Raw genomic sequence first — 23,792 nt, forward strand, 5'->3', positions numbered from 1 at the left:
CACATGGTGTGGTCCACTCAAGTTTCAGGTGGAATTTACGAACATTAACTTTGACCTTCATTATTTGCCTTTGCTTAACACCTTCGGTGCATGTTTATTTGGGCGACATTCTACCAGCTGTATCTCTGTGACCAATAAAAATTGGACACATCATATGGAATGTATTGTTGAAAATAGTGTATACTACCACCTTTGAAAATATTTGGTATTCTTCCTGAGATACACTGTATAAAAATCTAAACAGCTGTGCACACTTTTCCACTAGGGGAAAAAAATGCTGACTCAGGCAGAAGCAAACCAAAAAACTACTGTGTAACATGAAGATGATAAAGCCACACTATGTCAATTCTGCTGTTTATTTTACTACATTGTTTTCAGTTCACATTGCCTTCAACCAACTAGAATTAACTGTTATCTTTGAAGATGATGATACGAAGGGAAATATCAAAACACAATTTTTTTTCTTCTACGTGTCATTTGGTTGGGGACACTGTTGGGAGGTCAGTTTACTTCCACACACCAATATCCTTTAGGAAACGAACTCTTGGAAACAGCAGGGGCCTTCTCTGTCATGCACATCTTCAAACCATTTGAACACAGCTGTTAAAGAAACTATCCGCACAAATAACAGCTTCACGATCCATTTTGAGAGTTTGTGATTAACAAATATCCACAGTATGGTTAACAGCCATTACTGTAACATCAATGAAAGACTGTTTGAGAGAGTAAGTGTTTGTGATGGTGGTGCTGTGGAAGGGCAAGCAAAACACAATGTTAGATTCTGGGCATGCAGAAGTAAGAAAGTTGACTTACTTCTCCAATTATCATTCAGTAATGTCTTTTGGCATCATATTCTGGGGTAACTAGTGATTGAGGAAAATAGCGTTTGTTGCTCAGAAGTGTGTAATAATGACAATGTGAGGTATTATATCTACAAGTTTGGCATACTTGTGATGAAGCAGGCTGGGATAATTTTTACTTCCCCTCTTGTTTTGCCAGCTGCCTCCTTAAAATTAATGTTGTTTGTAACTAATTACCATTACCATACATGAGTACAATCTGCATTTTCATCAAAGAGAAAGATTGGCTCCCACTTTTAAAGAATGTAACATCAGATCTATTTTGTACTTAGTATTATGTATGTAATTGATTTTCTAATTTATTCCAACTCTTACTAGTTAGTATATTTTGTTATACGATGCAATCAGTAACTACTTCATAACTTAAATTCTATTGTTGACTTATAACAGTTATAAATTCTGTACTAATTATAAACATTTGGAGGAACAACTAACAGTAATTAAAGTATATATTCGTCTCTATTCAAAAACATATTAGCAAAGGCAGACCTTAATTAATTACAAAATAATTAACAGTTTAGTTAAAAGTATTGTTTGCATATCTACATTTGTTAAGTTCATGATTTAAACAAATAATTTGGCCTAAACTTTATAGTAGAAGAAACTGTCAAAGTAACAAATTTTTTTATGCATTCAGTTAAGCGAATGAGTTAAGTTTTAATTATAATTTCTGTAAATTAATCTTCAAACAATGTGTAGTTTTGATACATATTATTTTGAGGATATATAAGGATCCAATTTTTGGTCCCAAGACAGTCAGTCCACAGCCGAGTTTCAGATGAGGAACCTGTGTTGGTTAGAACAACAACAATGCTTCAACTTAACTGTGAAATAAGTGTTATACAATTAGGCCATGTGTTCAAACAATGACAGTGTCTGCTCCATATGTACCTTTCTATTCCTCAAGAAATGTAAATTTTGTGGTTAGGTTTTTACTGCTCGTAGATATTCAACAGTAAACTATTGTAGCAGTATCTGGCTGTTTGCCTGAAAACTATTAGTGCGGCTTATCAAAAGTTAAACAATAGTGCACACTGGCCATATCAAATGTGTATATGGGTGGTTGTGAAAAGTGAAAGTAAACTACTGTGAAATGCAAATGTGTACATGTCGGCTACATCATTTAAAGTGGTCAGTGTTGTACTTCCACAACACATTTTCAGCCAGTGTAGCAATGCAGTACATTGACACTGAAGAAGTGTACTTCTACACCATCACATACTGACAAAAAACTCACAGTACTCTGACTCCCTTATGAAGTAAGTTGACAACACACAAACAACCACAATTTGAAAACAAAAGTGACTTTGATAAATATAATACTAGAAGCAGAAATCGTGTACACTATCCATCACTCAGCCATAGTGCGGGACAGTAAAAAATGAGGTATTCAGCCATAAAAATGTTGACACGCCTACACAGTGATGAGAGAAAAGATGGTGTCTGCTTCATAGAAGAATTGTATATGACCCATATTGGCTCCCTTTCCTTTTACAAACTGCCCTCTTCATCCATACGAGTTCGTCGCCACGGTATAGAGTGCGCTGTTTATCTAGGGAGCTCGGTGGTGGTGTCGCGATCGGGGAAGTGAGGCATTGTCACGAGGAGTAGTGAGTTGGGCAGGTGATGCTTGGACAGCAACGTCCATCTCTCTCAGTGAGAAGATGCTCACATGGATGGTGAAACATACTCTTTCTGTGGTCAGGCTTTTTGTTAATGTAGAACTCACTCAAGTCTTCCTGAATTAATTTGCCAAGTGTTAAGATAGCTGTGCACGTTAGCTGATTAGAGGCCACGGAATTAAGTCCCCTCAGTGCTTGTTTGCCTAGAGTCAATTTTCACTCTGAGAAACCCACTTCTTGTCTGAAAGCGTAGATTGGACTTTTGCAATTGAGTAATTGAGTGCAATTGCTCTGGTCATGTAAGAGTCTCACTGCCCCACCTGTCTCATTCCCAGTACCTTTGTAAATCACAGAGGAGTCAAGTTAAGTTGCAAATTTATGCTTGGCAGTACTTCTGGAATTATTTTTCTCTTGTGCCTTCTCGTTTTGTGATACCCACAGTGCACGTGTACTGTAACACGTTTACTCAACTTCAGCCATCTTGCTGAGCAGTGTAGCTGCAGCAGTGTTGAGCATGCAGTGGTGGCCAGGACTCACACGTGCCTTTAGTCTGTTCCAGCAACACAGACAGTGTGGTACGTCACCATGTGGGACTCTTGGACTGTAGTGCCTTTCAGCCTGTGCTTCTAAATGCCGTGCTGGCCTGCACCATCTTCACTGAAGAAGCCACCACTTACCGAGTTATGTGCTCGTAATCTGTTAACTGTTTCATGTAACTCCTGTTCCCCTCATTCTTAAGGCCTAAGCGGTCAATCGAGGTTGCTGCTCACTAACTTACATAATTGTAATCTAGTCACTCTTTCATGTAACTGTTGTTTTACTCCTTCAAAGGGCCTAAGTGACCAGTTATTCTATGCCAGTTTGATACCCCTTGTTTTAAGAGTGTAATATGTTTTCAAATGTGGCAAAGTTTATTTTTTTAAATTAGTGTGGGAAGCTATTCCTATTGTAAACTGCTCATTCTTTTGATTTAGTAGTTTATTTAACGTTGCAGCCCCCCCCCCCCCGCCCCCTTCTTTTAATCAAGGGTTGCTAGCTTTGAGAATATCATGCTTCGTTGGCCACAATTAACTGTATTTTGTAGGCAGGGTGCCTAGATGCAAAGAGATTGTTTTTAGTTATTCCTTATTTTGTGAGGTCATTGCCCTTCTGGATTCTATTTACTGTGTTGGTGTTATCAGACAAACCTCGCAAGAGAAAAAGAATATAACCTGATGGCTTAAACCTTTAGCTTAAGAGATTACTCTCTGCCAAACATTCTGACTGCACATTGTTAACTGTGACTGATCTTGCGCAGGGTAGAATTTCTTGATACAGAACTTTTTTTTTTAATCAAAATAAAAGGAGGAAATACATGGGTATTACAGCCCCACTTGATTAAAAGAAAGGAGGGGGGCTGCCACATTAAATAAACTACTTAAACAGAAGAATGAACATTTTACAACATATTACCCTGTTAAAGCAAGGGATACCAAACTGGTGTAGAATAACTGGTCACGTAGGCCCTCAGAATGAGGAAAGCAGTGGTTATATGACAAAGTGGCTAGATTACAATTACAGCACCAGAATTTCTTTCTTGTTACTAATTGTAAATTCTAAACTTCAGGCTGTTGTGTCTTAGTTTTGTGGTTGTTTAAATGTTGAGCCAGAGTTCAAAGTTAAATCTCTTATTTCTAAATTGCGCAGATTCAAGTAGATTTTAAAATGATTGTTGAGGTAACCCAAGACTAACCGTATTTTGCTGAATTTCAATGTGCTTCAGAAACAAACCTCACTATTAATTTCAGTCACTATATTAACTTTCAATTTTCCGGTTTTATTAATTCTTTTGCTAAATTAAGTCAGAGTGTAGCGAAATTTATTACTTCTGACAAACTTTCAGTTTTCACACTACACGTGTCAACCTTCAGTTGCCATGCTTCTAGTGCTAATTATATGTGTAATAACCTTTCTTTTTCAGTTACTATAGTATTTGTCCATAGGACTGGTGACCGTAATTTCCCCCAAATCTCAAATATCTAATTACCGCTAGTTAATTGTTAATTTAACAGCCACACATTTACTTTCTTTATTAACTTTACCCCTTTTCAAAATTAATTTCCACCGGTTTCAGTTGCATTTTTCATTTCATTTAGTTGTAACCCTTTCCTCCCTCTTTACCGACAGATTAACTTTGGTGACGGTTGCTTTTCCCAAATTTCCATTAGGTGCACGCGGTTTAATTTTTCACTGTCATTAAGGTCGATAAGTGAGGTGGAGGTTACAAACTTTCCAAATGAAAATGTGCTCTGAACAGTGCTTGACGAGTTCTTTGCCTCAAAACCATGTGATTTCTATAGTGGTGGAATTGAAAAGGTACCCCAGCATTGGTGGACTGTTGTAAATAGTGAAGAAGAATATATTACATACTACGAATTTATGCACCAACTCAATATTTTTGGCACAGAAATAGGTGAAACATACAGCGACAAAACTGTATGACACACTGTGCATGGAAGTAAACTGTCTGACACGTAGCAGAGGAATGTTCAAATGTAGTTAAAAGTTATTTGTCCTTCTACACCATAGAGGAATTTTTGAATAAAAATAATTGTTAGTCACACATTCTCTCTCTCTCTCTCTCTCTCTCTCTCTCTCTCTCTCTCTCTCTCTCTCTCTCTCTCTCCCTCTCCCTCTCTCTCCGATATCATAACATTTGATTTGTCATGAGCATGATCTATGGTCTAAGTAACTAACTGAAGTCTGATGACTGTGGACTCAAGTACAAGGAAAGTATTACAGACAGAGGGCAGATTCCCACAGATCTGGGGCCTTGTACTCACTGGTGTTGGAAGGACTTGGAAGGGATGAGCCCGGCGAGTGTGAGGTCTTCCTCGCCCTCGCGGTACGCCTGCCACCAGTTGGGATCGTCCTGGCTGATAACGTGCAGCACGTCACCCTTCTGGAAGCTGATTCCCAGCTCCCTGCACGGGATGTACAGGTCTTCCTCGGGGTCGTAGTCGAAGTGTGCCTTCATATGGATCTGCCGCAAAAAACATCCAGTTGAGTGTGAGATACTCGAGCAGTCGTAGCTTGGAATACTTTTCTGCCAGTCTGGACTGACACAAAAATAAACCATTGGAGTTGCTGCTAATCTATCTTTGTGAAAAATATATTTTGATAATACCATCTCAAGAAAAACAAAATTTCTTCTTTCAATTGAAGATCAAAAAACAGTAAATTGTGTCTTTCTCCACACAAACCCTCAAAATACAAGGTGACTTTTGATGTAGTATGGAAATGTGTGCAGAAAAAACAAATTGCAGACTAAAATTTCTCTTCAAAACTTTGTTTAGCCAATGTTAAAGCCAGTAATTGTTGGTAAAGTTGTTTGTTTATTGGGTGTCCTCTGGAAACCACATCTGGTCAGAACAAGCAGCTGTCAGGAAGGGTGTGCACGAAGTCTTCATATGAGGGAAAGTATAACAATAGCAAAGCCGGGCGAGCCCAGAACACACACTGTGCGTCCTCAGCTTTTGCCCTTTTTCACTTGGTTCACAACAAGCTTTCTGTGTATTTTGCAACAAATGGTTCATGAAATATTTGAGATCAATTTACATATAAATTAGTTAGTTTTATGCTTTTTCAGCTTGTCATTTGTGAGTCACGGAGAAGTAATGATAGCTCTGTAGTTTCTGTGAACTATGGTGCTACCTTTGCAACGAAAAGTTCTTGACTAAATATAATGTGTGCGAGAAAAGTAATGAGACTGACAACACTGTGAACTATTTGTCAACACTGTGCTGTTCTACTTGTGTAGACCATTGTGTTCATCCCTTGTAAGTTTGAGCTCTGTAGAGCCCTCACGTGATTTTTGAGAGTGCCATCAGTGAAGTTGTGTTTTTGTTGATGTTAAAAAAACGGAACAGTAGAATTCAGAGCGATATTATGTCATCAACTTTTGTGTTAAACTTGGGGAGTCCACTGGTGTGATCTCTGGAGATTTGAAACTGGTCTACGGGGAACATTCCTTATCAAAAGCACAACTTTTTCATCCCCATAAATTGTACTCGGAATACATTGGAGATTAACCTCACTCGGGGACATGTTCAACTCCAAAAACTGACAAACACATTGTGCACGTGTGCTCTCTCATGAAACCGGACTGATATTTAACAGTAAGGACGACAGGTGACCTGTTAATTATAAAAAACTTTCACTATACATCAAATTTTGACCAAAGTCTTGCCTACACAAAAGCTTTGGTGCCTAAATGATACTGAAAAACCTCATGACTGAGAGGAATAACAGTGGAGAAAATGCCTATATTGATCACCTTGAGAGGATTTCCAATGACAACGAATGGCTCAATTGTGTGTTCACAGGTGAGAAGCCAGGTAAAATCCTGCAACAAAGTGGCAATGTGAGGAGTGACACTCCGAGACATCTCCTCGACTGGAAAAAGCCAGAATGAGCAAATCAAAGATCAAAACAATGCTGATTTGCTTTTTTCATAGCAGGGGTGCCATGCATAAAGCATTTGTTCCTGCAGGACAAACTGTGAACCAAATGTTTCACAAAGATGTCCTTGAAACAATCAGTAAACGGCTGAATTGCACATTGCAGACAAGTGGATGCTGCCCATCATGATAACACCCTATGTCATACAGCCACTTCCATCACAGAATTTTTGATCTTAAAGTCTTCCCTCTTGTTCCACAGCCCCCCCCCCCCCCCCCCACTTGCCCCATTCACCTAATCTAAGTCTTTGTGTGTGTTTTCTTTTCCCAAAAGGATGCCATTTTGAGACTCTGGAGAACATTCAAAAGAATCTGACTGACATGTACAAGCTTTAGCAGTTGAAGGCTTCCAGTGCTGCCACTGAGACTGGGAATGGCGATACCAGTGTTGTTATTTATCCAGTAAAAGGAACTCCAATAGAAAATGATACAAATAATGTCTTTGGAAAAGTTATTGATTGGTGTTCTGTGAACGGACTAGCTCTGAACTTCGAAAAAATACAGTGCATCCAACTTTCTACTGCAATGAGTACGGTTCCTTCAATAAATATAGCACATCAACTGAAGTCAGTCAGCCAAGGTAGAGTATACTAAGTTTTTGGGTGTACATATAGATGAGAATCTCCATTGGCAAACTCAGATTTTGGATCTCCTAAAGCAACTAGGTTCAGTAACTTCTGCAATCAGAATAACTGCCAAATTTGAGGATATAGAAATTACCAAGCTTACATACTTTGCATATTTTCACTCTTTGATGTCATACAGAATAGTATTTTGTGGTAACTCAACACTTAGTCAAAAAGTGCTCACCGCCCAAAAGATAATGGTAGAGTAATGTGAGGAGGCACAACATCTTGTAAGCATCTGTTTAAAAAATTAGGAATTCTTACAGCAGCCTCACAGTACATTTACTCAGTAATGAAATCTGAATGCATTTTGTGCCATTTAAAGGAATGAGGTAGGCAGTAAAAATTTTAAGCTAAAAAAAAGAAAAAAAACCTTGATTCATTTGTGCATTTCTTATGCAATTGACATATTACACACCATAACAGTTATTGTGAGACTGAGCAGTGCAATACATAACTAACTCTGCCAGCATATAGCTCATGAAGGACCTTCTTTGAAGGGGACAATGTTATTGTTTGAAGAAGATAAAAACTTTGGCAGTCTCATTACTCTTCTCAAACACCTCATATACAGGTAAGAATTCATAGAACAGTGTCAACTCAATGACAGACACTGCAATGCTAGCACAATGTAGCATTTATTTAATTTTTTTCATTCAGCATGTGTTGCAACTAATAAGAGGATTTCTTTTAAGCTATAGCCAAGTATAATAGGTATGTTTAACATGTAGTAATAAAAAAAGTAATTGAAAACAAATGGTGGAACTAATGATCCAAGTAACACTTTATATTTATTTTACACTGCCTATAAAGAACACGTAACATGTAATCAAGAAGTAAATCAATTTTTGACAATATAATGTAATTGGAGAGAGGAAAAAAATCTACTCAGTAAGTGGTGACAGGAGAACTCACATACAAAAACAAATTTTGTGTGTGCAAGCTTTCAGAGTCAGTGGCTCTGCCTTCCATCAGAAGAGTTCAGCGTGGAGGGAGGGGTGTGAAGGAAAATGACTGTAGAGGTTTAGGAAAAGGAGTAGGGTTTGACAGTCAGCCAGAACCCCAGGTCAGGGGAGTCTTACTGGATGGGATGGGAAGGAAAAACTGCCCACAAAAGGCAAAGGTCCCGAGTTCAAGTCTCGGTCCGGCACACAGTTTTAATCTGCCAGGAAGTTTCATGTCAGCACACACTCCGGGGCAGAGTGAAAATCTCATTCTAAAAACTGATTGTTGTGGACTGTACTGGACGAGATTTGAAAAAATCTCATCTGGTGTAGTCCCCAACAATCAGTCTTTCCTTTTCATCCTGTCTGGCAAGTCGACCCTGACCCAGGGTTCTTTCCCAAACTCTACCCCTTTTCCTAAACCTTTCCAGTCCTTTTCCTTCGGCCTTCTTCCTTCCCCCTTCAACTCTTCTGCCAGTAGAAGGAGCCACTGGCTCCAAAAGCTTGCATCTGTAAAAGCTTTTTTTATGTGTGTCCTCCCGCCACTGCTTGGTGCATACATTTTTTATGTATTCAGTTACAAGGGTCATTCAATAACTAATACCCACATTTTTTTCTCAGAACAAATTTATTGTTAAGAGTCAGAATTTGGTGACAATATACATCAACTTGTCTTGTCCATGTCCTATTTTTCTACGCAGTCACCATCACATTCTATGGCCATACACCTGTGTTGTGGAAGACCATGTATTCCCTGCTAGTAAAAGCTCTTGTCCTGTATGCATAGCCATGTTTCTATGGCATGACTGCCATTCTCATTCATCTTCAAACAGTAGAGCCAGTTGTCAAGTTGTGATGTGTCGGTTGGCACAAATAATGGCGCTGCCTGATTCAGCATGTCTGGAGCAGTGGCTGTGGCAGGACATCCCGAGCATGGCTGATCATGGAGCTCTGTTTCTGCATTTTCTGAGACTGTAAGTTTCTTTACCCATTGCCCAACTGTATTTCTGTCAACTGCAGCATTGCCATACACTACACACAGATGTTTATGGATGTTCACCATGGTTTCATTCTCTGCAGACAAGAATTCAATAACAGCACACTGCTTGTAATGTGAGTCATATGTAGTCACCATTTTGACACTGTGCTATCGCTCTGTCATCTGCCAGAACCATTCAAAACTTCACTGGTGCACAGAACAAACACAAAATGTGAAGCACCAACAAGGACGTTTGTCTAAGTATATTAACGGCTTTTTAAAAAAAATGTGGGCTGTTATTTATTGAAACCTTCATACATTGTTACAAGTAATCAGTATTTTCAAGAAATTGTTGAAAATTTATTAAAGGTGTTTCACATTAAACTTTATTATTCAGCATCTGATTCTGATTGTAATAGGGCAGTTACTTTTTTTGCCCAAATCAATGTGCTAGTAATGAAACTGTAATTAAAAAGTTTTTGTCTCCCAAAATTTCTTGGGCAAATATAAGATTATAAATATGGTCACTGCATGTCAATTCTACGACATTCCCTGTCTAGCTTTTGATCTGTGAAGATATTTGGCCAGTCACTCTCTGATTAACTTAGTTCCTGAAGGATACTGTCTTCTCCCCTGTAAAACTTGGGTTGTGAACAGCTGATCTGATGTTGATGAATGACAGAAAAATTGAAGAAATATATTTCAATCATTACATGAAAAGCCTAGCCTTAATTAAGGAGTGGGAAGCAAGAGAGAAAAATGAGTAAAACATAGTACATACTTATGCATAAAGTGAACTTGCTTTGTTTGATGCTTAACTTTCTAGGAACTTCTTGATACAAGAACAGCTATTAATGTGCTATTAGCAGTTTTTATTTAAAGTAAAAAAGCAACTTTTGTGACACTAAATACATGCATTGTGCCAAATTGGTTTATAGATAAATAAAGAACAAGAGCTCTAGATAAATAAAGAGCAAGAGCACTATTACCAGTAGAGCTCAGCCTCGAGCACTTACAATGGTGGTCTCCCGTGGTGGTGGCGGAGGCTGGTTGCTGCTGCCAACCACGAGAAAGGACAGCGTGCCTGTCATGCCGGCAAGGATGTCACACACCTCGTTCACGGACTTCCCACGCATCTCGATGCCATTCACCTCGAGGATCTCGTCGCCCTCGCGGAGCAGGCCAGACTTCTCTGCTGCCCCTCCCCGCACTATCCGCCCAATGATGACAGCTTCTCCTTCGTTTCTCACTGTGGCACCCTGGAACCAAAATAGGGCTGTTACTCCCAGCAATTGTCAGCACTGTTGTTGTTGTTGTTTTCATTCTGAAGACAACTTTGATGCAGCTTTCCATGCTATTGTATACTTTGCAGATCTCTTCATTCCTACATAAACTATGCCCATTTAAAAATGCTTACTGTATTCAAGCACTGGTCCTCCTCTGCAAACTTTACCTCTGATGCTTCTCTCGCCTATCAAACTGACCATCCCTTTCTGCTGCATTGGAAGCCTCCATCGAATGGCTGTCAGTCAACTTTGTGGAGGATGTACGAAGAGTCAATGTGCAACAGGGTCGGTCACGATATGTGGATGAGGATGTTTTGTGGGTGATAAAGTTGGTGATGTAGTGATAATTAACGGAACATTGATAAAGAAAGATATCATAGGATACTGATCAACAATTTAGTTCCATCTGGCAAGAGACTTATTGGTCATGGGTTTCTTCTTCAGTAGGACAATGTACAGAGGGTACGTCAACAGAAAAGGAAAATGGGCAGAAATGGAGAATATCATTTGGCTGAGTTATTCATTTGACTTAAATCCTGCTGAACTTTTATGGGATAAACTTGACACAGAGGTCAGAAAACTGACAAGTACAGAATAATTTACAGGGATGTTGGACTGCAAGATCTGCAAAAGCACTACAAAATCTTACCTCCAGAATGCTAACACTTTGTGCAGCTGTTCTGAGGGAAAACAGCAAATACTTTGAAGAAGCTACACTCTAAACCATACATGTTGTATTTAATGACAGAGAGAGAAAATATTTTTTGTTGTTAGTCCATCTAGCTTGTAGGTTGAAATAATGTATATAGCGTTTACCATAGGTGATCAAAAACTTTTGACCAGGAGTGTATAACTAATTTTACCTTCCTCCATTTATTCTTCAAATGAAGGGGCAGAATTGGTTGTGTGAGTTCCTGCATCTCTGTGGAATCCAGACTGATCTGTATGCAGGTTGGTTTCTACTATACTGCCCCTCTCTGGGAACCATATGGTAGTCTGGCCTCTCCACAGATGCTCCTCCAATGAGGCCACATCTAGAGTGTGGCTATTCATGTTGTTGAGGCATGCCAGCTATCCCACTAGGGCAGGGTGCATGGTTTGTGGGGAAGGGGGACACCATTCTTACTGTTACAAAAACTATAATTTCTGCAGCACATTTTAATCTACTGTTAATGTAAAGTTCTTGCTTAATAGGCCTACTATTTATTATTTTCCCCTTTACACAATACTTTATAAAATGCCACTTGATACATTCCTGATATAAACAATGTGTCATGTTGTGTGTTTACAGCCTAACGTTGTTAAATACTGAAAGCAAAAATGTAGATTGACATACTGAGAATAAACAGGTTTAAACACCTTTATTGTTCAATTACACTCTTGGCGATGAATCCTGAAACAGAGTAACAACCGTGAAATATATTACAAGGCTGAAAAAAAAAAAAAAAAATATTGACCGTACAAAAAGCAGGGCAGCATAAATGGTCACAGATTTGTACGACTTACAGAAACACTGGAAAACTTGAAGTGGCAAATGCCTGAAAATAGATGCAACTATCCAGTAAAAACTTTGTCACAAGTCTTCAACTAGCAGTATCAGGAACACTGTACAACTACCTATGTATTACTCATGTAAGGACTGCAGAGACAAGATAATACTACAAGAGGCATGCAAGACTTTTTTTCTGGCAGCAGGTTGGTTTTGTTCAGGACTCCAACACACCATGTCATTCCCCACCCTTTTGGTTACAAAACCCTATCTTTCAATTCTGTCACATCACCTTTTCCATTCCAGATTGGCAGTGTGACACTAGTTGTCCGGACTGCTGGGACTATAATCCCATCAGCAGTTCTGATAAAGAGGCTAGTAAGAATTGTGGCACCTTCTGGCCTAGGATCTTCATTACTTGACGTGTTATGTAATCAGGGCCAGTAATTTTCATATTCTTGATCTTCTTGACCACTTCCTTGACTTCCTGCAAGGTAACTGGTAATACAGGTCCATCAATGGGATCGACACTCAGTATTGAAGGAAGTTCAAATTCCTCATTGATGGTTTTGGATATAATAACTCCATGTTGAGAGGGTGCCGAAGGAGTCAACCGTCTTTGTCCTCGATGTGGGTGGCTCGGAGGCATGCTTCGGCTAAGCAACAAATTTTATTTATTCCTTCAAGTGTGTCTAGTTCATCATTCAGACAGTCGTAATAAGAAGATTTGTCTGCTGTAACTGCTGTCTTGGCAGCTGCTCTCTAGCTACATTATTCTGTGACTTATTTTCAAACGTTAACGGATTTTTGAGTCACCCTCTAGTACATCTTAAGACCATTTACATAGCACCATATTGCAAAGAGCTTCATGCATGTTTATACTATCAACTCCAAAATCAATCTGAAGCAATTAGCACTGGGGAACAGTGATGTAGGACATGCTATTTTTACTTGAACCTCTCAGAACATTAATTTAGCCAATTCCGTGTTAGTGTGCCTTCAGATTTGTGTTCGGTTTCAGATTTAATTTATTAAGTACTTTTTGACAACATGTATTTCTTTCAAGACTTACGAATCACAGTCGTAGATAATAATTACAAAAGGCTGACTGTAAACTTCATGCCCTACCAGGATGTTGGTTACATATTGATAGGCTGATCAGACATCTTGAGTTTGCCAGGACAGTCCCAGTTTTCACATAACTGTCCCAAGAAAATCATTTGGGATACACAATTGTCCTGGTTTTTAATCGAGAAATGAAATGATTTGCAATAATATTTTCATTTGGTTAAATAGTTGTTAAAATTGAGTTTCTTAGAAGGAGAACATTATAGACATGTGTATTTTCACAGTACCCCCTATAGGCCTACCGCATTTGGTTTAACTCATATTACGCTTTAAGAAAGAGTAAGAGAAATGTCGAAAAGAAAAGCAGGATTACCTACCTACACCTCTAAGATTAGATTGGATTAGATTCAGTTCTCACATCACAGACCCAAAAATGAGATGATTCTCTTGGGTGTAAAAAATGTCAGAAAGTATAACACAAAACAGACAGAATGTTTGAATACAGTACTCACTTCCCTGATGATTTGTCAGGAGGTTGTCAGGTATGTAAATACATTATAGCAAACTGGAAATGCTAATATTTATAGGATGAATACACTGTCAGAATGAAACATAGTTTTGCACTTTTAATAAATTTACCATATAAAAAACACTAAATCTTGACTGTTGTGACCAATTCTGTCAAAACTGAAATCTATCAGACATTTTTACTTAAGCTGGTCTAACAGTTCTATAGAGCAGAAGGTGTTGCCTATCAAAAAAATATTCTTTAAATTGTGTTTCATCTGAAACCAAGTTTTTAATGGTTGCTGGCAATTTTTTGAAAATTTGGGTTCCTGAATACTGGACCTGTTTCTCAACCAATGTAGGCAACTTTAGATCTTTATGTAGACTGTTCTTATTCCTAGCACTGATCTATGTATTCAGCTATTGGCTGGAAATAGACATATTATTTGCAATTAAGGAATAAATGCTCTGAGAAGCAGTGGCTAAAACACTCAGTTCCTTGAACATGTTTCTTCATGATGTTCTAGAATTTACACAACAAATGAATCTTATTACACACTTTTGCACTCTAAAAACGTTTGCTTGCTTTGATGAGTTACCTCAAAATATGATCCCATATGATATAATAGGATGAAAGTAAACAAAGTAAGCAAGTTTTTTTATATTTATGTCTTACATCTGACATCATTCACATTGTAAATACAGACTTGTTTAGGTGATTCAGCAATTCTGTGGTACACTTTCCTACCTGAATTTATTGTAGAGTTGTAATCCCATAAATTTAATATGTCAACCTCTTCTACCTGCATGTCTTCATATGTTATACACATGCTGGAACGAAATCTCTTACAGCTTCTGAACTGCATATAGTTGGTCTTTTCGAAGTTAATGACAGTGAATTAGCTTCAAACCAATTATTAATGTCAGCAAACATTTGATTAGCAACCATTTCTAAATCTGTAATTGGTTTGACATTTACTGCAATGTTTGTATCATCTGCAAATGAAACAAACTTAGCATCTGGCAATGTAACAGGTGAGAGGTCATTAATCTACATAAGAAAAAGCAACAGACCCAAGATAGGACCTTGAGGAACACAATATGGAATCAATTCCTATCAGATAAAGACTGGTTGATAATTCCACAGGTATTTCACAATTACACCCTTTGTTCCTGTTAGCTAGATAAAGCTCAAACCATATTGCAGTACTGCCAGTGATATCATAAAATTCTAATTTACTTCTGAAGGAGAATTCAGTGAGACACACAGTCTAAGGCTTTTGACAGGTCACACAAATTGCCAGTAGCCTCTAATTTGTTATCCAATGAATTAAGTTCATTCTCACTGTATGTGTAAAAAGCATTCCCTTTGTCAGAACCTTTAAGGAAACCAAACTGTGACTTGGACAATATATTGTTTGCAGTCAGATGCTTAAGAAGACACTTTAACACAGCCTTTCCAAATGTTTTTGAAGGCAATGGAAAAAGTGAAACTGGTCGATAGTTGATGGTATCTCTTTATCCCCCTTCTCATAAAGAGGCTTAACTTCAGCATGTTTTAACCAATCTGAAAATGATCATTGATATGAGACTGATTTCACAATTACTTAAGGTAGAACTCAACTCACGAGAACACTCTTTGTTAACTTAATTGATTTGTTATCGTAACCACCAGAATACTTTGATTTTAAGGATTTTACCCATGGACAATACTTCTTTGAGAGAAGTAACTGTCACTCCCGTCTTACTGAAGTCATTTGCAGAGACTGGTCTCAGATATTCCATTACACTGTTTACTGAACCTGATAATACCAAGCTGTCAGTAACAGAAGCAAAGTACTTGTTTAAGAGGTTTGCAACACTAGATGCACTTGTTACCAGTGTCTTGTTTATTTTTAGAGCTATCTGTTCCTCTTCCTTTCTAGTCCCACCTGTCTCTGTCTTCACTATATCCCCTACAGTTTTTTATTTTGTTGCCTGGTGGAATCATTTTTTTCTCATAATAAAGCTGCTTAGATTTATATTATTTGCTTCAATATTTGGCAGTATTCTTTGCAATGCTTTACAAAGCACAGCTGTTCCTACGTAGTTGATGCAGTTTTCTTTTTGTTCCACATGATACCTTTATTCCTTGTGTAATCCATGGTTTATTTTTAGACTTCTGTTTGATCTTAGTTACATTTAGGGGGAAAAATTTTTAAAGTCACAAAGTTACTTTATTAACAAATGCTTTGCATTTTCCATTTGAGTCAGAAATACTGTAAACATCTATACAGTTTAAGTCTTTGATCAATCTCCTAAAATTCTCAATTTTTGAGTGATTAATTACCCTCCTCTGTTCAGATTTAATAGATTTTACATCCTGACACTGTTTTCAACTTTAACATAAGATACTGCATGTTATGATTGGATAACCCATTTACTATTGGTTTGGTGATATTTGTCTACAAAGATATTATCAATAGCAGTCTTAGAGCATTTATATACTGCAGTTGCAAAGTTTGCAGTGGGAATGAAATTGAATGATAGTGTTACTGATTGCAATAACTGTCCACTGACAGAGGTTTTCAATAAATCCACATTAAAATCATCAGCAACCACTACCCCCCCCCCCCTTTTTTTTTAACTGTGGGGTTGGACAACAGAGCTTCCAGATTTTTTATGAAGAGGCTAAAGCTTCCTGAAGATGCTCTGTACATACTTACAATTATAAGGGACTTCTTATGAAATATTTCTTCTGTTACACAAGCTTATAAGTGCTGCTCTGAGCAAATTTCGTTAATGTCAATATTCTTGAAATTAAAACAGTTTCTGACAAATGTGGCACCGCCTCCTTTCTACATATTTTCTCTACAGAAGTAAGAGGCTAACTTAAATCCTGTAACATTTAATGTATTTATAGCAATCGCCACATGGTGTTCAGAGAGGCAGATTATGCCAAGTAGTTTGCTCAACACTAATTCTTCAACATGAATAAGCAACCCATTATGCATACCCCTCAATACTTGTATATTCTGTCAATTTCTGGACATCTTCACTGCTTTATCAATGGGAATGTAACTTTCATCCTGTCTCTGAACATCTTTCGTTTCTGCCTTTCCTACCCTAAAAAACTGCTTTTCTGTCACTTGTAATCACTGATACTTTACCACACGTGATAGTTTGCCTTTCCCTTCCCTTTCCTTGCCATGTCTTATATGATCCCACCTATTGATAGTCAACAGGAACCACACCCATATAAGACCCCATACCTGATCCAAGGAGCCGTTCTACCTCTTAATTAACTCTGCTAATAGAGGAGTTTAAATGAGGCAAGTTACGGCCCCTCAGAACAGATACAAGCCCAACACCAGTACGTCTCATTGCTGAAGCTATCTTGTTGACCTTCCACTTTACGATCCTTGAGACAAGCGAAATGAAAAGGCATGAAGTAGCTTCACTTAAACCAATTAATCCTAGTGGGACTGCAGCCACAAGAAGGTTAATTTTGTGAAGACTGCAAGCAATGCATTGTGTATTAGAAGCGCTTATTGATTACTGTTAGGTTTGTATGCACATTTGCCCTAACTGTCTGCAGTCAAACAAGAACTTAAATTTTTCTATGAAATGTATAATTTGTATCTGATTATGGAATAGTAACATTCCGCAATTCATAGGATTAACAAATTGTACCTGATATGTGGTAAGTAACTAAACACTGCAGAAAATATATCCAGGCTATTACAATAAAAAGTATGTATCAGTGTCTTATTTCTGAAGACAAGGGTTTTACTTGTGTAATGTACCTACAGATACCTTTCCATTTCACAACATGAAGATATATACTTCCTATTGGTTTTTCGTATCCTGCATCATCATAGGCCTATTATCGATTTCAAAATATAAGCTAAACATAAGTGTAGTAATGAAGTTAGGTATAGAGTATAAACATAAGTGTCCCAGGTTTCTCTCTTTGAAATCTGATAAACCTACTTTAACTGAGCCATGGTTCCATCAGATCAGATCAGTAGGCAACTGCGAACATTTTTTCATGAAGGTATTGACTGTCTTGTCTTGCAGTGGAATAAATGTGTTAACAAATATGATGATTAATTTTCAAATAATGGACTGTTTACTTACTCTTTCTTCCATCTGCCTCATTTCCATTTTACTGCTCCTTATACATGTACCTGACCCATGAATCCGTAATTTGATTTGATATTTCATCAGCAGTGATAATCTGTGCTTTGAATTTAGTTGTATTGGTATCTAGCATGCCCTTTCTTTGCACGTTGTATCTAATGGTTGGCTCACCTATGGCAATGTGAGTATGAATGGCTCTGGAAAATTCTACCATTGATAATACGAACAGTGACGGGTCACTCTCAGGTAAGCTACGGCTGACAGACTCACCAACGGCTCGTTGGTCTTCTCGATGCTGACGATGCGGATGTTGCCCTCGTGCCTGGGAGGCGGTGAGCCCCGCCCCGAGCCGGGCACTCCCCCTCCACCACCCGCACTGTGCGTGGGTGAGGGTGCCGGAGAACGTGGCTCGGTGGTGGCGACGACCGCGTCGTGGGCTACCAACAGCGCGTCCAGCTCGTAACGGGAGAGCAGGTCACACAATTCTGCCGCCTCAGGCAGCTTGCATGGCCGCAGCACCTCCAGGCACTGCAAGAAGTGCAAACACTCACAATCTTGTTTATGCTCTACACAACCTCTCTGGGATTTATCTAGCCAATTGAAAGATTCCAATGTTTCAGTTTATTTGGAGACACTACATTGTTCATACCAAGGCTGACGATGGAAGCAAGACTGAAGAAACAACAAGGCACGTTCATAGGATATATTGATCCGGAAAAAGCGTTTGGTAATGTAGAATGATGCAGAATATTTGAAATTTTGAGAATATAGAGGCAAGCCGTAAGGAAAGACATGTAATACACAATATGTACACAGATCAGCCAAAAGATTGAGCAAGGCACCCAAGTTAAACGTACACCGATCCGAGCAATAGCAGCAACACTTCACGAGAAGTGACTGCTAGTCATCCACAGTGTACGTGGTGTCAGTGAGCATGTTGCCCACATGTAGAATGGGAAAGGTGCACGATCTATCAGACTTCGACCAAGGGCAGATTGTGGTGGCAAGAGGCTTGGCATAAGCATTTCAAAAACTGCACAACTTGTCAAGTGTTTGTGGAGTGCTATGGCGAGTCTCTGCACTACGTGGTGAAACCGTGTTCCGAAGCAATGAAGCAGTGGGGTTGTTTGATATCATAGAGTGGACAGATTGGTAAAACAGGACAGGCAATGAACTGTGACAGAACTAATGTCAGACTTTGACGCGGTGCACCGGACGCGGTGCACCGGACGCGGTGCACCGGACACAACATCAACAAGTACAACTGAAATGGGCACGAGACCATTGGCACTGGACATTAGTGCAGTGGCAGAGTGTTGCACGGTCTGACAAATTCCAATATCTTCTTGACCATGCTGATGGGAGGGCGCGATTCCATCGTCTTCCAGAGAAAGACACCTGTACTGCGGGTAGGAGATGAGCTGGCCGCAGCTCCGTTATGTTCCGGGGAACATTCACATGAGTATCCGTGGTTCCAGCGGAGCTCATTGAAGGCTCTGTGATGGCCAAGGAGTATCACACACTCACTGCACACCATGTGTATACCTTCATGTTTCACGATAGCAGTGCAATTTTGAGCCAGATATTGCACGATGTCACGAGGCCATGAGTGTGATGGAGTGGTTTGAGGAGCACAGTGCCGAGTTCCAACTGATGTTCTGCACCTCCAACTTACCAGATATGAATCTGATTGAATACATCTGGGATTTGGTTGAATAGGATGTCAGAGCTCACTGCCCCCTCCCCGGAATTTGTGGGAATTAGGTGACTTGTGTCTGCAGATGTGGTGCCATCCCCATCCACTGTATTTATCGGACCTAGCCCCAGCAGACTTTTTCCTGTTTCCAAAGGTGAAAAACACCTTGAAAGGACGTCGTTCCCAAACCATAGAGGAGATACTGGACAATGCAACGAGCAACCTGCGCGCCATCCCACAAAATGTATTCCACGGGGCGTTCCAAAGCTGCAAGAAATGATGGAAACGGTATGCGGCCAGCACAGGGGACTATTCTGAAGGGGGTAGTGCTTAAAACATCGAACAATAAGCAATAAAGCTGATACAGCAAACGCTTGGTTTCTTTTTGAACACAACTCATATACGCCTATTATGATTTGGCAGTGTATAGCACTTGTGAATTTGTATAGGGTGTTTCAAAAAGGATATAACAAATTTTAAAATTCATATACCTTTATTGAAAGAAGATACAGAGCTTGGTTTAGTGTTATTTTGTTACCTTCAACTAAAGATGCTACAAATGGCTTATCCTCCATAGACCCCATCGGAAGTCAGTGTCTTCCCAAACTCGCTGTAGCACTGCAGGTGTAACTCTCTAAGTGACGGCATAAATTCTTGCTCTACGTACAGGTAGAGAAGCTGGCACAGGAGGTACAAAAACGATATCCTCGATGAATCCCCATATCGAGTGGTGTCAGGTTGCAATTGGCGCAACACATCCAATCCATTGACCTGGAAAGCAATGACTGACAAAATCCCGGACATCGGTCAGGTAGTGGAATGGTGCACCACCTTGCATGAAATAAACATTTCGTTCTCAGTCATCCTCATCGATCTGTGGTATCAAAAATTGTTGTAACATATCCAGGTACACTATCCTGTTGATGGTTCTCTCGCGGAAAAAAGAGGTTGTACACTTTGTTCTTGCACAAATCACAAAAAAAAACATTCTGTTTAGGGCTATCACAAACATGGTGCAATGTTTGATGAGGATTTTCACTGCCTGAAATCCTACTGCTCTATGTCTTAACCTTGCCACTTAAGTGACAAGTGAGAAAAGATGATTTTGTCCAAGAAATGTTCATCCTCATGTAATCGATTTTAACATATCTGCGCCGAAGTTTTTCCGAGCAATTTTATCAGTGTCTTATTATTTGTACAATAGTCAATCTGTACGGTTTCAAACGCAAACAGTTTCTCAATACATGCCAAACAGTTGTATGTGGGATCTGCAGTTCGCGAGATGCATGCTGGGCCGATTTCGCAGGGCTGTTGACAAAACGTTGTCTCACTCACACGACGATGTCGTGAGATGTGGTTGGATGACCTGATGTTTCCCCATGTCTTACTGAGCACCCTGTTCCCACAAAACATTTACGTCACTTATAAATTACAGGCCTACTAGGAGGATCTTTAGCATACTCGGTACGGAAATTACGCTGAACTGTTGTCGCCGAGTTCGATTCTCCAAACCAAAACAGACAGCTGGCACGCTCGGGTCCGGTGAAGACAGCCATCTTTAACGCAACTGCCTCTAGCGCTCCTCGCGGTGCGATCCGGGACTAGCGAACTACGCGAGACAAAACTTTAAGTGGATAAAATGTTCTCGGGTTTCCGACCGCGTCAATTGCTCAAAACTACACGAGCTTTCGGCCAAGCACTCCTTGGCCATTGTCAAGTGTTATGACTGCCAGTGGGCTTTGGGTGTGCCCTTATATTACGCTAGCTGTGACGTCACTGGTGCCCGTGACATTGCCATATACGGGCACGTTTTGAGTTGGCGTTGGATGTGCCCTCTTCAACCGCGCGATCGCTGGATCCCATGCAGCGCTGAGCTGCAAGCCACCGTCTCTATTCAGAGTAATTTTTATTTCAATAGCTTCCTTTATTAAACTGTCCCAGAAGCTGTTAGTGCGAGCCACGACAGAGGTATCGTCAAATTTTATGTGGTTCAGCTAACGCAGATTTCTCTGGATAGTGTAGGCAATAATACCTCTGATGACAGTCATAACACTTGACAATGGTCAAGGACTGCTTGGCTGAAAGCTCGTGTAGTTTTGACTCAGTTGGAAACCCGAGGGCATTTTATTCAACGTTATCTCTGCAAGACTCTGCACTCGTACAAAACTTCATGTTTTCCGTATAAATAGACACAACAATAACTTCTGTAGAAACTATGAATTAATTTATATGAATTTTCAAGGTTGTACAGTCCTTTTTTAAACACCCTGTACTGACCATCAATTTAAATCTACGAGACCCTACCCAACATTTTTGGGAATTTGAATATTGCACCCAAACAATCGACAGTACAGACTCATGGAGACCCAGAGAGAGAGAGAGAGAGAGGAGGCCAGAGCAGAGGGCCGACGGCCGATACTTACGTCCCTGGAGAGGGCGTGCGCGTTGTCGGCGGCGGGCGGCCGGCAGAGCCCCCTGGCGGCGGCGCGCTGCACCCTGTTGTGGACGGCGAGCGCGCGGCCGAACTGCGGGCTCAGCAGCAGAGTCTGCACGGCTGCCACCTGGGCGCCCAGCGCAGAGCCCGACCCCACGCCGTCGGCGGCGCTCTTCTTCAGCAGCAGCTGCAGCCGCTGCAGCGACGCCACCAGCTCCCCGTACCCTGCCGAGCACACCACCGACCGGTAAGGCGACGAAAGCCACTCCCGAGGACCAGATTCACTTTCTTGTCTGACGAACTGGCGTCCACACACGCCTTTCTTCAGGTCGCCAAAGATCGGTGAAAGATCCGCACTGTACTGTAGAGTCACGGAATGGTAAAGAGTTGGAAACGTGGAATATTGTCGAAGTTTCGCTGCCTATGCCGAGAGCCGGAGGCAGTAGGTTAACCAAGAAGTAAGAGGATTGCACATGTATCGGAAAGTGTCGTCACGCAGGGGCAATGGCCTGGTTACGCACAACAGGCGAGAGAGAATTGCTTAGCACGGAGACTTTTGTAGAGTGCAAGACAGAGGTATAGCGTCAGCTGTACTGCATTTCACAACTTCGCGTAAGTCTGCCGCAACAACACGTAACTCTGCCGCAATAACACCTGAGGGGCGAGTACGACAGATAAATCAGCAGTATAAGTGGAACGAATGCAATCATTACAAACGAGCATGACGTCAGGACGTCGCTCGTGCTTCCTTTAAATACGCCAGCTTTGATAGCAACAGGGCACTCGCAGTGAGACTTGCAGTTAGATGTGTACTGGGGCGCTGCGTAGCGCTCAGCTCGGTGATCGACATGTTAATATTTATTAAGGAGATGTTGCAGTAAGGGCGGCCCATCCGGCAGCAGACGTGAGGGGACAGTACCAGCTCTGGTCCCCTCTGCTGCCGCTGTCAATCGTCGACCCAGGATTAGCAGACATCGCGGCAGACTCGCTCGCCCCCAATGCTGACCACATCAGTGAGCCGTCGTCAAGATAGTGTGGGGCGTAGGCCCTGTGCATCCGCCGTCACAACCTGGTGAGCCAACGATGCTGGGGGACTGCAGCCCATTCCGCACGTCTACCACGACCGTGCCATCAGGAGGAGCAGGGAAGAAGACGAGGTGGGATAGAGTACACTCCGCACTACGAGAACGCCTCCCGTGCCGACAGCGCCGGGACTCCAACCCGAGTCTCCCACCTGCAGCGGCCTGCTGTCCCCTGCCGAGGCGGCCGGCCAGCCGAGCACCACCAGCCACGCGTGGCCCAAGTAAGGGCGTTCCATCGCTACGTCACAGCACGCGGCGATGAGCTAGCAAGACTGGTGCGGCCCGGAGCTGGTGTCAAAGCTCCGAGCCAGCGAGGACTCAGGGAAGGTCGTAGATATCACCGAGCTCAGCCAGCCTGCGTTACGCGGGCCACATTTTACTCGGCAGGAAAAAGGTGTCACGAATTAATAATGCTTCCTTGGCGTTTCTGACGCGCCCACAGTCGTTCCCTAGCATCCTGACAACTGGAGAGGTCACCGCTCGGCCTCCCGTCCACCGTAGGCGACCGGGACCACCGGGGCGCCTACAGTACAGATGATGTTGCAGCATTACCCGATCAGATCGCTGAAGCGAAGCCT

The 23,792-nt window shown here is 40.9% G+C and overlaps 1 protein-coding gene across 1 annotated transcript in view; it reads right to left on the bottom strand.

The window, feature by feature from the left end:
- The window catches only part of LOC126292004 (uncharacterized), an 807,472-nt gene that overhangs the window by 35,920 nt on the left and 747,760 nt on the right, over window positions 1–23,792 (bottom strand). Inside the window, exons 8-11 of the mRNA XM_049985788.1 lie at window positions 22,122–22,357; window positions 18,273–18,530; window positions 10,547–10,789; window positions 5,305–5,504 (exon numbers count right to left, since the gene is read on the bottom strand). Of these exons, the coding sequence (XP_049841745.1) occupies window positions 5,305–5,504; window positions 10,547–10,789; window positions 18,273–18,530; window positions 22,122–22,357 (937 nt within the window). The remainder of the gene's footprint in view (window positions 1–5,304; window positions 5,505–10,546; window positions 10,790–18,272; window positions 18,531–22,121; window positions 22,358–23,792) is intronic.

Source organism: Schistocerca gregaria, chromosome 9 (genome assembly GCF_023897955.1).
Source record: "Schistocerca gregaria isolate iqSchGreg1 chromosome 9, iqSchGreg1.2, whole genome shotgun sequence".
NCBI classification, from domain to species: domain Eukaryota; kingdom Metazoa; phylum Arthropoda; class Insecta; order Orthoptera; family Acrididae; genus Schistocerca; species Schistocerca gregaria.